At 48.9% G+C, this 10,288-nt stretch overlaps 1 protein-coding gene across 1 annotated transcript in view; it reads left to right on the forward strand.

The window, feature by feature from the left end:
- Positions 1–1,274: 1,274 nt before the first annotated feature.
- Positions 1,275–10,288, forward strand: part of MDC1 (mediator of DNA damage checkpoint 1) — a 13,027-nt gene continuing 4,013 nt past the window's right edge. The window contains exons 1-10 of the mRNA XM_044917300.1: positions 1,275–1,334; positions 3,024–3,162; positions 4,238–4,618; positions 4,704–4,773; positions 5,085–6,526; positions 7,220–7,285; positions 7,450–7,542; positions 8,106–8,870; positions 8,982–9,049; positions 9,481–10,288. The exon at positions 9,481–10,288 is cut by the window's right edge and continues 1,109 nt beyond it. Coding sequence (XP_044773235.1) covers positions 3,027–3,162; positions 4,238–4,618; positions 4,704–4,773; positions 5,085–6,526; positions 7,220–7,285; positions 7,450–7,542; positions 8,106–8,870; positions 8,982–9,049; positions 9,481–10,288 — 3,829 coding nt within the window. The 5' untranslated portion in view covers positions 1,275–1,334; positions 3,024–3,026. The remainder of the gene's footprint in view (positions 1,335–3,023; positions 3,163–4,237; positions 4,619–4,703; positions 4,774–5,084; positions 6,527–7,219; positions 7,286–7,449; positions 7,543–8,105; positions 8,871–8,981; positions 9,050–9,480) is intronic.

The raw sequence follows: 10,288 nt of genomic DNA on the forward strand, positions 1-10,288 counted from the left end.
CAGTGCCTTCAACACATTTCTCCTCACCTAAATAAAAAACAAACATCAAGTTGTGTAAGACCTTCTCTACCCACTTAAAAGAGAATATTTTATGTTTCAGGGCATGATCACAATGAAAGCAATTATTTTGTGGGGGTGGGGGAGAGTTCAGAATTTAGAATTAGAGGACTTGTTTCAAGTTGTCTGTCCCTTACATTAGCAGTAGGAACCTCGGCAGGTCCTTTAACTTGGCACACTTCAATTCCCTCTGTAAAAATCTACTTTTTCCTATTTGATTGTTGTGGTCGCAAGAAAGTGGGATAATGAATGCAAAAGGCCTTCCTGAAGTATACACATAATCGAATTGTTACTATTCTCGTCTTAGTATGAGATAATGAAATAAGATGATTTTATCAACCTTCCTCAACCTCTTGAAAGACCTCAGTCAACCTTTAAGATAGTTAACAAAACAGTTCTCCCTCTTCGCCTACGGATCCTTAGGAAAATGACCTCCAAATGTCCATCAGGGATGTAATCTCAGGGAGGAAAAGACAGGGCTTCTACTAAAAAAGCCAAATCAACAGGAGATGAAGTTCCACTGCGATGAGGAGTCCTCAAGCGCCACGCCTACGGGCAGTTCTCCAACTGCAGCCTCCGGCCACGACTGCAACCTGCACCGCATTTCCATTTCTCATGAGTCAGCGGACTCCATGTCTGGGAGGACCGAGGAAGGGCTCTCCGACTGCAGTAGACGCATCCGGCGACGGCTATGGTAAGCCCCTCTATCCGCCGTCGGCACCCAGACTCTGTGGTCGCGGTTTGGAAATCTGCGCGGGAAGTGGGCGGTGGGTGGTGAAGCGGTGGTGGGTTGTGCCTTGGAGCCGCCCAATCGAAGTGCGCCTTTCTGTGCGCGCACGGTAGCCTCCGATTACCGCCTCACTCGACCAATTTCAGGCGCCCAGGAAAAGCCGCCCCTTTGAGCTGTTAAAAGGGCGGGGGCAAGGCTGGGGGCGAGGCTGGGGGCGAGGCTTTGGCTGGGCCTCCGGGTTGGGAGCTTCGTCAATCGTGGGGCAGCAGGGCTGTGAAAGACAGCAGCAGGAGCCAATCAGCGAATCGGCGCCCTCTCCGCACGAGCTCCTGCGCCACTGGGTCGCGGCCGTTACTGGTGGCGCGCGCGCGGGGACTCAAAGTAGGTGAGTTCTGGGGGGCCTCGCCCACGGCTCCTCGGAAGCCATTTTGGTTTTCCCGGAGGGCGGGAGGGGCGTGCCTTGGGTGCGACTGGGCGGAGGATACTTGGAAGTTTGTTTCTCGGGATTATAATACTCATCTTTACTTGACGCCCCTCCCCGAGTTAGGTATGAAGACGTTGGGCCTGGAGGGAACCCCCTGGGGTGGAGATCAAAGATGGTGGCCCACTGGATGGGAGCCCAGAGTCCTGGGCTCCCGCTGCGTTCGCCATTCTTAACGAGGGAGTTAGCACTATCCCCGTGGGCGCGTCCTACTTTCCCTGTCAACAGTTAACCTCTGTGGTGGCATCTTTCTGAGTGAATTCCACCCATACTGTTTGGAGTTTTCATCACCTTTCTTTTGTCCTTTTATCAGGAGGGCAGGGTTAATTTTATATTTGGTTTGTGAATGTATCCCGAGCTCTTTGAACAGTACCAGGTGCGCAGTAGGTACTGTCGAAAGAAAATGATGTGCCCTAAAAAAAAAAAAAAAAAAGAAAATGATGTGCCCTAGGGGAAAAGACACAGTTCTGCTGGTCCAGTTCTCCAGGAGGGTCTGTGAAGGCAGAAATGGAAATTAATGGTTACAATATAGTGAGAAGGATTAGGGGAGGTACAAGTTCACTGACCAGTGGGGACCATGAGGGTACACAAAGAACACCAGAAAGCAGGGAAGATTCCAGGAAAGGCCTTATTGAGGAAGTGACATTTGAACTGAATCATAAAATATGGGTAAGAGTTGGACCAGAAAACTAAGTGAAGGGCCAAGGAACTGGCTAAGGCATGCAGGTGTGAGGAACAACAGGAGCAGTGTGTTCAGAAATTGGGGAGAAGGTCCATGTGGCTGAACCATAGGCTTTGGGGGAGCGGAACAGGACCTGAAGTTCAGATCATAGAGGGTCCTTGCCAAGGAGTTGAGATTTTATTTTACCATGTGGGCATGGAAAGCCATCAAATATTAAACAGAGGACAGACAGTATCTTGGTGCTCTTGGGTGAGTTCCTTAACCCATCTATGTTGCAAATGCTTAATCTGATAAATAGAATATAATAATAGTTTACCAGGTTCTTGTGAGGATTAAGAGTCTGTCATTATAAAGTAACTAGAGCAGTGCTTCACACATAGCAAGCCTCTATGTATGTCAGCTGTTAGGATTCTTTGCAGTTTAGTTTGATCACACTGTGATGTTCTGGTAAAATATAAAAAGCATGGGCTTTGCCTCCAGAAGCACATTTATTCCTGTCCTTTCCACCTACCTGCTGTTATCCTGAGCAAGTCATTTAATATTTTTAGCCTTAGTTTCCCAAATGCATGTCTCAGATGTCTATTATGCCTGACACATAACACAATGCCCAACACACAGTTGACGCTTGGCAAAATTTAGCTCGCTTTAAAACGGTTTTTTCAAACTGTTGGTTTCAACCCAGTAGTGGATAGTGAAATCAATTTAGCAGGTTGTAGATCAGCATTTAAACAATAGTGGATGGGGAAAAAAAAGAATGAAAACTATCAGTGTATTGTATACCGTAGGCTAAGCATTGTTTCTCAAAATGTTTGTCTCTATACATAAGCACATGCTTACGTATAGTTTGTGTACTTGGGACCTTCTAATATTTATTCCCTCCCCCATAATATTTATTTTTTATTATAGTCACAAATATTTTTTAAATGTTTCAGAAGGGTAATAACAGAATGATTGTCAGAAGGAGAAATGTCAACCTCCACAACTCTCCAGATTTACCCCCAGTTATAACCCCCTCTTTGAGGCTGTGTGTGTGAACCTATGATAGAGATGATGATAATGTGTTTCCTTCCCAGGTCATGGAGGACACCCAGGCTATTAACTGGGAGGTTGAAGAAGAGGAGGAGACAGAGAGATCCAGTGAATCCTTGGGGTGTAGCTTGGAGCCCGTAGGGCGATTGCATATCTTCAGTAGTGCCCATGGACCAGAAAAAGGTCAGAGGTTATTGGATGTTAAAGTACTGGTGTAGGCCTCTTATTTTTGTGGGGAGGTAGTTGGAGGGTTGTAAGAAGCTTATACATGTTTCAAGGAGATCTGAAAAAATTTTTCACTGGTAATGCAGAGGAGGGGGCTGATTGAGTTGATTATTCTAGGCAAGTGCCCTGGACTCAGTGGGCTCAATTTTACTTTGGTAGGAGATGAAGAGATTCAAATGGAAATCCAGCATGGTCTGGAAGTGGATGGTGGTGATGGTTGCACAACAATGTGAATGTACTTAATGCCACTGAACTGTACACTTAAAAATGGTTAAATAGCAAATTTTACATATATATTTTTTTTTTTTTTTTAAAGATTTTATTTATTTATTTGAGACAGAGAGAATGAGAGAGAGAGAGCACATGAGAGGGGGGAGGGTCAGAGGGAGAAGCAGGCTCTCCGCCGAGCAGGGAGCCCGATGCGGGACTCGATCCAGGGACTCCAGGATCATGACCTGAGCCGAAGGCAGTCGCTTAACCAGCTGAGCCACCCAGGCGCCCAAATTTTACATATATTTTACCACAATAGAAAAAATCCAATGTGGATGGATGGGGTATTGACGATAACACATTGCTTATATTTTTCAATACTTAGATATCCTACTGTCTTTTTTTTGTTTTTGTGTGTGAGTAAAGTGATAGTTTATTAAGTGAAGATACAGAAAAAGCTCTTAAGAGTGAGAGGGGTCCCGACAGGGTTGCCCGTCTTTTCTTTTTCTTTTTTTTAAGATTTTCTTTATTTATTTGACAGAGAGAGACAGCGAGAGAGGGAACACAAGCAGGGGGAGTGGGAGAGGGAGAAGCAGGCTTCCTGCGGAGCAGGGAGCCCGATGCGGGGCTCGATCCCAGGACCCTGGGATCATGACCTGAGCCGAAGGCAGAGGCTGAACGACTGAGCCACCCAGGCCGCCCCCATCTTATTTTTCTTACGTGTGTGAGGACCTTGAGTTAGTAATGGGGTACTTAACAGGAATATTTTCCTGATAGCAGGCCAAGACTCAGGCCTTAACCTATCTGCCTCTCTAATTCTTAGATTTCCCCCTGTACCTCGGGAAGAATATGGTGGGCCGAATGCCTGATTGCTCTGTGACCCTGCCCTTTTCATCCATCTCCAAACAACATGCAGTGATTGAAATCTTGGCCTGGGACAAGGCGCCTGTCCTCCAAGATTGTGGCAGCCTCAATGGTACTCAAGTCCTAAGGCCTCCTAAGGTCCTAAGCCCAGGGGTGAGTCATCGGCTGAGGGACCAGGAGTTGATTCTCTTTGCTGACTTGCCCTGCCAGTACCATCGCCTGAATGTCCCCCTGCCCTTTGTTTCTCGGGGCCCTTTAACTGTAGAAGAGACACCCAGGGTACAGGGAGGAACTCAACCCCAGAGGCTCCTGTTGGCTGAGGACTCGGAGGAGGAAGTAGGTATGTTTGTGTATTGGGAGGGTGGGTGAGAAGATGGAGATGGTGAGTGTAAAACAGTCAACTTACTCCTTTGTACTCTTGACAGATTCTCCTTCTGAAAGGTGTGTGAAGAAAGAACTAAGGACCTCCCCTTTGGCAGCAGTAGTTCCAGAGAGGTGAGTGCCAAAGGGCTAGATACTTGAGTCTTCAAAAGGAGGAGGAACCAGGGACTTTAGGATCCATCTGCAAGAGATGCTTATCATGGAAGTGGGGTTGGGGAATTGCACATACTCCTTTGCTCAGCTGAACTTTTATTGAGCACCTCTGATTGTGCCAAGTAGAGAACTAATTGCTGGAGAGAGAAAAAAAAAAAAACCAAAACAAACATCTACTGCCTTGTGTCTGCCCTTAAGGAGCTCATAGTTGAGTGGAGTATTCCGTGTTGGGAAATAGATGCTATAGACTTTCCCTTCTCTTCCCTTCACAGTGATGAAGAGGGGCCTTCTCCTGCCCCAGATGGCCCTGGGCCACCATTTGCCTTCAACCTGGACAGTGACACGGATGAGGAAGAAAGTCAGCATCCAGCAGCAGGAGAGGCCTCCTTAGCTGCCAGAAGAGGCCCCACCGCAGAGACACAACAGCCTAAAGCTGTGGCAACTGAAATCCAGCTTGAAAAGGATCAGTGTTCAGTGAAAGAGAGGAACAATGACACAAAAGTTGAGGTGGATGCAAGGAATGGGGTGGTCCCACTTGGGGCCACTCTGGAGAAAAACCAAACTGCTGGGGAGGACAGTGACACGGATGTGGATGAAAGCAGGCCTGCTGAGGTCCATTTGGAAAGGGCCCAGACTTCTGGCTTCATAGACAGTGATACTGATGTGGAAGAAGAAGGGATCCCCGCAACCCCAGCTGTAGTTCCTATGAAAAAGAGGCAAATCTTCCATGGAGATAGTACAAAGAGTCCTCAGGCACCTGCTTTGGTACATCTACAGGAGAGCCCAGCTGGTAGTGATACAGATGTGGAGGAACGGGAGCTCCAACTGGCAGTCCCTCCGGAGAGAAACGAAGCCTCCGTGGTGATTGACAGCAATACAGACAATGAGGAAGAAGTCTTAGCAGCGCTCACTTTGGCACGTCTGAAAGAGAGCCGAGTCGATACATGGAACAGAGATACAGATGTGGAAGAGGGTAGGGCCCACCCTGTGGCCCTTCTGGAGCAAAGCCAAACCTCTGCTGGGAGAGACAGTGACACAGACGTGGAGGAGGAGGGGCTCCCAGTGGAAAAGAGAGGAACTGTTCCCAAGTGTCATACAGACAAGGCACATTCAGAAAAGAGGCAGTCTCCTCTCCAAGACAGTGATTTAGGGGTGGATGAAGATAAGAGCTCACTTGGGGTCCACCTGGAGAGAAGCCAAGCCTCTGCCACAGTGGACATCACCAAACAAGTGGAGGAGAAAGTCCTATCAGGGCCAGCTGTTATACTTGTGGAGAAGCATCAGGTGCCTATGGTGTGGACAAATCAAACAGATGTGGAAGTAGAAGGGGGCCAAGCAAAGCTGCCTGTGGTGCATCTGGAGGAAGCCCAGCCTCCTCCACCTGGGGACTGTGAGATAGATGCAGAAGAGGGCACATCCTTAGCAGCCTCAGTAGTGGCAGATAGAGGAAAGTGCCAGCCTCCGGCAGAAGGGGATGCAGCTGTTCTTGAGCGGGAGAGGGCTCGTGAGGCGAGGGCCCAGGGTGAGTCCCTTGTGTCACAGATGGAACAGGATCTTCTCCCTGTCTCGAGGGAGAACCTTATAGATCTGGTGGTAGACACAGGTACTTCAGGGGAACCCATCCAGCCACAGAGAGAGGGAGCCCAGACCCCCACAGAAAGGGAGAGAGAACCACATGTGGACAAGACCGAGGACCCTGGGGACAACCATGGGGGTAAGTGCTGGCCTTCCTCCCTTGACCCCTAAAAGAAAGAATGCTTATAGGGTATCTTAGTCTATTTGGGCTGCTATAACAGAATGCCATAGGCTGGGTAGTTTATAAACAACAGAAATTTTTTCTCATAGTTGTGAAGGCTGGGAAGTCCAAGATCAGAGTGCCAGGATAGTCATGTTCTGGTGAAGCCCTGCTTCCTTGTTCATAGGCACTGTCTTCTCCCTGTGTCCTCACATGACAGAGGGGCACAAAAGGAATTCTGGGGTCTCTTTTAGAAGGGCACTAGTCCCGTTCATGTGGGTTCTACCCTCATTACCTAATCATCTCCCAAAGAACTCAGCTCCTAATAAAATCACATTGGGAATTAGGTTTCAACATAGGAATGTGGGTGGGGATACAGACATTCGGTCCATTGCAGGGGGCTTGGGGTTGGGGAGAAAATGGTAGAGAAAGAGTAAGGAGTTAAGCTTCAGATATGACCTTTTTTTTTTTTTAAGATTTTATTTATTTGTCAGAGCAGCTGCAGGGCAGAGGAAGAAGCAGGCTCCCCGCTGAGCAGGGAGCCTAGTGTGGGGCTCGATCCCAGGACCCTGGGATCATGACCTGAGCCGAAGGCAGACGCTTAACCGACTGAGCCACCCAGGTGCCCCAGATATGACTTTTATTATCTATCTTATATTCTTCCCCTCCCAGATTCTGAAGACCTGGACCTACAGGCTACCCAGTGCTTTGTGGAGAGAGAGAACCAGAGCCCAGAAGGTGAGGACATCCATGTCATATGGATGTTGGCGCAAGTGGGAGCTGGGAGCCCAGACTGGTGGTCCTTGAAGGTTGTGAAAACAGGCATGAGTGGGGCAGGAGGCCAGGAATGGGACCCAGAGTTCTGTAGAGGAGCTGTGCTTGAGTCAGCTTTTCTTATGCAGCAGTCCAGAGCATGGAGGATGAAGCTACCCAGGCCTTCCTGGTTACTCTACCCCAGGAGCCTGGCCCTTCTTGTTGCAGTTTCCAGGCCTCAGGTATAAGAAACTCTATCCTTCATGCCCCTAACTTGGCATCATTGCTTTTTTCCTCTACATGTTTCTTTCATATTCTTTGACTCTTTTGCTAATGTTTCTCCATCTCCATCATTTTTAAAAAGGCTGCTATGAGAATTTCTCTATGCATGTGGGGTCTTAACTTAGACAAACACTAAATGTTATGATTGTCCTCTTTATTACCAACTTTCCTTTAACAATCCACTTAGGTTTATTATTGGTGAATTTTTTCTTTTAAAGATTTTATTTATTTATTTGAGGGAGAGAGAGAGCACACCCACACGAGTGGGGTGGGGAACAGAGGGAGATGGAGAAGCAGGGTCCCCGCTGAGCAGGGAGCCCAATGTGGGGCTCGATCCCAGGACCCTGAGATCATGACCTGAGCCGAAGGCAGATACTCAACTGACTAAGCCACCCAGGTGCCCCTATTATTCATGAGTTTATCGTAATCTTTTCTCAACCTATTACATTTTCAATCTGCATTTCTCTCTCTCTCTCTCTCTCTCTCTCTCTCTCTCTCTCTCTCTCTCACTCTTTACTTCCAGGTGCCCTGGATGAGCCATGGGAAGTCTTGGCAACACAGCCATTCTGTCCGAGAGAGTCTGAGGCCTCTGAGCCCCAGCCCAGTGCTGCCCATCTTGATGCCCATGGATCTTGCCCCTCTACACCTAAGACAACACCACAAGCCCAACATCCAGAGAGCCCAGTTCATGAAGAGCCACTGGGGATTCAAGGCAGAGGGATGCAGACTGTGGAGAAAGACATGGGTACACCAAGAGAAGCAGCAGAGGGGGTGGCCCCTGAGAGAGGACTACTGAAAAGGGAAACCAAGACCCTGCCAGCAGAAGAGAGAGATGTGACAGGAGAAGAAGAATTAACCAGAGGGAGACAGGTGTTAGCTAGAGATAATCAGGGACAAGAGTCTGACCAAAAAGTGAAAAGTACAGGTATTAAAAGGAATATGGAGAGTTTAAACATAGAAATGGAGATACCCAGGGAAGTACAAGAGGAAGAGATAGGAAAGCAGACTCCTGCAAGAGAAATATTTGAGAGAGAAGCAAAGAAACTAGTACTAGAGAGAGGGGGTGAGCCAAGTGGATTAGGCGTCGAGATACCGGAAGTAAAACTGGAGAGAGGCCCCCAGAGAGGGGAGACAGAGAAAGGGAGCCAGGACAAGGAAGGGCAGGCCTCCAGTCTAACACCAGAGCCTAGAGCAGGGACGGGGGACCATCAGGGACTTGCTTCAGCCCCAGGAGCTTCTGGGAGCAAGTCAGGTGGAGCCCCCATGAGCCCCAGGAGGCAGCAGAGAGGTAAGTGAAGGCAGAGGGAAACCCAAGGCGGTGCACAGCCCTTGTGCTACTCAACCCCTAAGTGTCTGACTGCTTAGACCTCAGCTCCACTTGTTTTTACTTTCTGTCTAGGCCACTTGACTTGCAAGATGCCATCTGCTGAGAAGTCCTCTGTGGTGAGAGCTGCTTTTTCTACCTCTGTTCACTGCCCTTTCCCCTGACCTTGCTTTAATCTACTCCTCAATCTTCCCAATTTTCTTTGGTTGTCGCCACTCCTTAGTTGGCTTCTGTGCCTTTCCTTTTACCCCTGTCATTTTCCATATCTGTTTCCCAAGTTCTGTCTCCCTCTACCTGACTCAGAATGTCCATTTTTTCATGTCTTTTCCCTCTTTTTCCAACCATCCTCTTACTACCATCAGCCATCTGCGGAGAACACTATGCTGGCATGAGGAGAGGTCTGTGGGAGCGAGGACTGCTCCCACCCTAGGAAGTTCCCAGTCTCATGGAAGGGAGGTCATAGACAAGTGAAATGCCAGGAACACTAACCATACCCAAGTATTAAGAACATATCCAAGTACTGTCTCTCTTCTCTCTGCCTCTTCCTCCCTCACTTGCTTCTGTTTCTCCTCAGGGTGATCAGGAATCCGCAGATGCTTGTCTGCCTCCTGCAGTGCCTGAAGCCTCAACCCCACACCACAATACCCTCCTCTCTCAGAGTCAAAAACATCCTGTGCCCCAGCCCTTCCTTTCTCCCTCTCCATCTTCTTTAGAGCCCATTCCCAGGACCAGACAAAATGGGAATCAGGAAGTTCTAGAGACTCCCTTGTCCTCAGAGATGGAGCCTCTCCACCCAAAATCCAAAGTCAGGCTCCGAGGGTCCTCCAGGAAGACACCCTCTGCAGTTTCTTCTTTAGCCCTTGAACCTCACTCTACCATCCCCACAGACCAGCCCCTCAGTCCTGAGCTCACATCTCGGGTCACTCGGGGCAGGACACGTAGGTCCTCTGTCAAGACCTCTGAACCAGTTGTCCCTTCAGCTCCTGAGCTCCAGACTTCCACCTCCAAAGACCAGCCTGTTACCCGTGAGTCCACATCGCGGGTCACTCGGGGTAGGGCACATAGGTTCTCTGTCAAGACCCCTGAACTAGTTGTTCCTATAGTCCCTGAAGTCCAGCCTTCCACCTCCAGAGAGCAGCCTGTCACTGCTGAGCTTATATCTCAGGGCAGGACCCGTAAATCTGTCAAGACTCCTGAACCAGTTGTCTCCACAGCCACTCAGGGCAGGGCACATAGGTCTTCTGTCAAGACTCCCAAACCAGTAATCCCCACAGCCCCCGAGCTCCAGCCTTCTACTTCCAAAGACCAGCCTGTTACCCCTGAGCCCACATCTCAGGTCACTTGGGGCAGGACACGTAGGTCCTCTGTCAAGACTCCTGAAC

The sequence above is a fragment of the Neomonachus schauinslandi genome, chromosome 8 (genome assembly GCF_002201575.2).
Source record: "Neomonachus schauinslandi chromosome 8, ASM220157v2, whole genome shotgun sequence".
NCBI classification, from domain to species: Eukaryota; Metazoa; Chordata; class Mammalia; order Carnivora; family Phocidae; genus Neomonachus; species Neomonachus schauinslandi.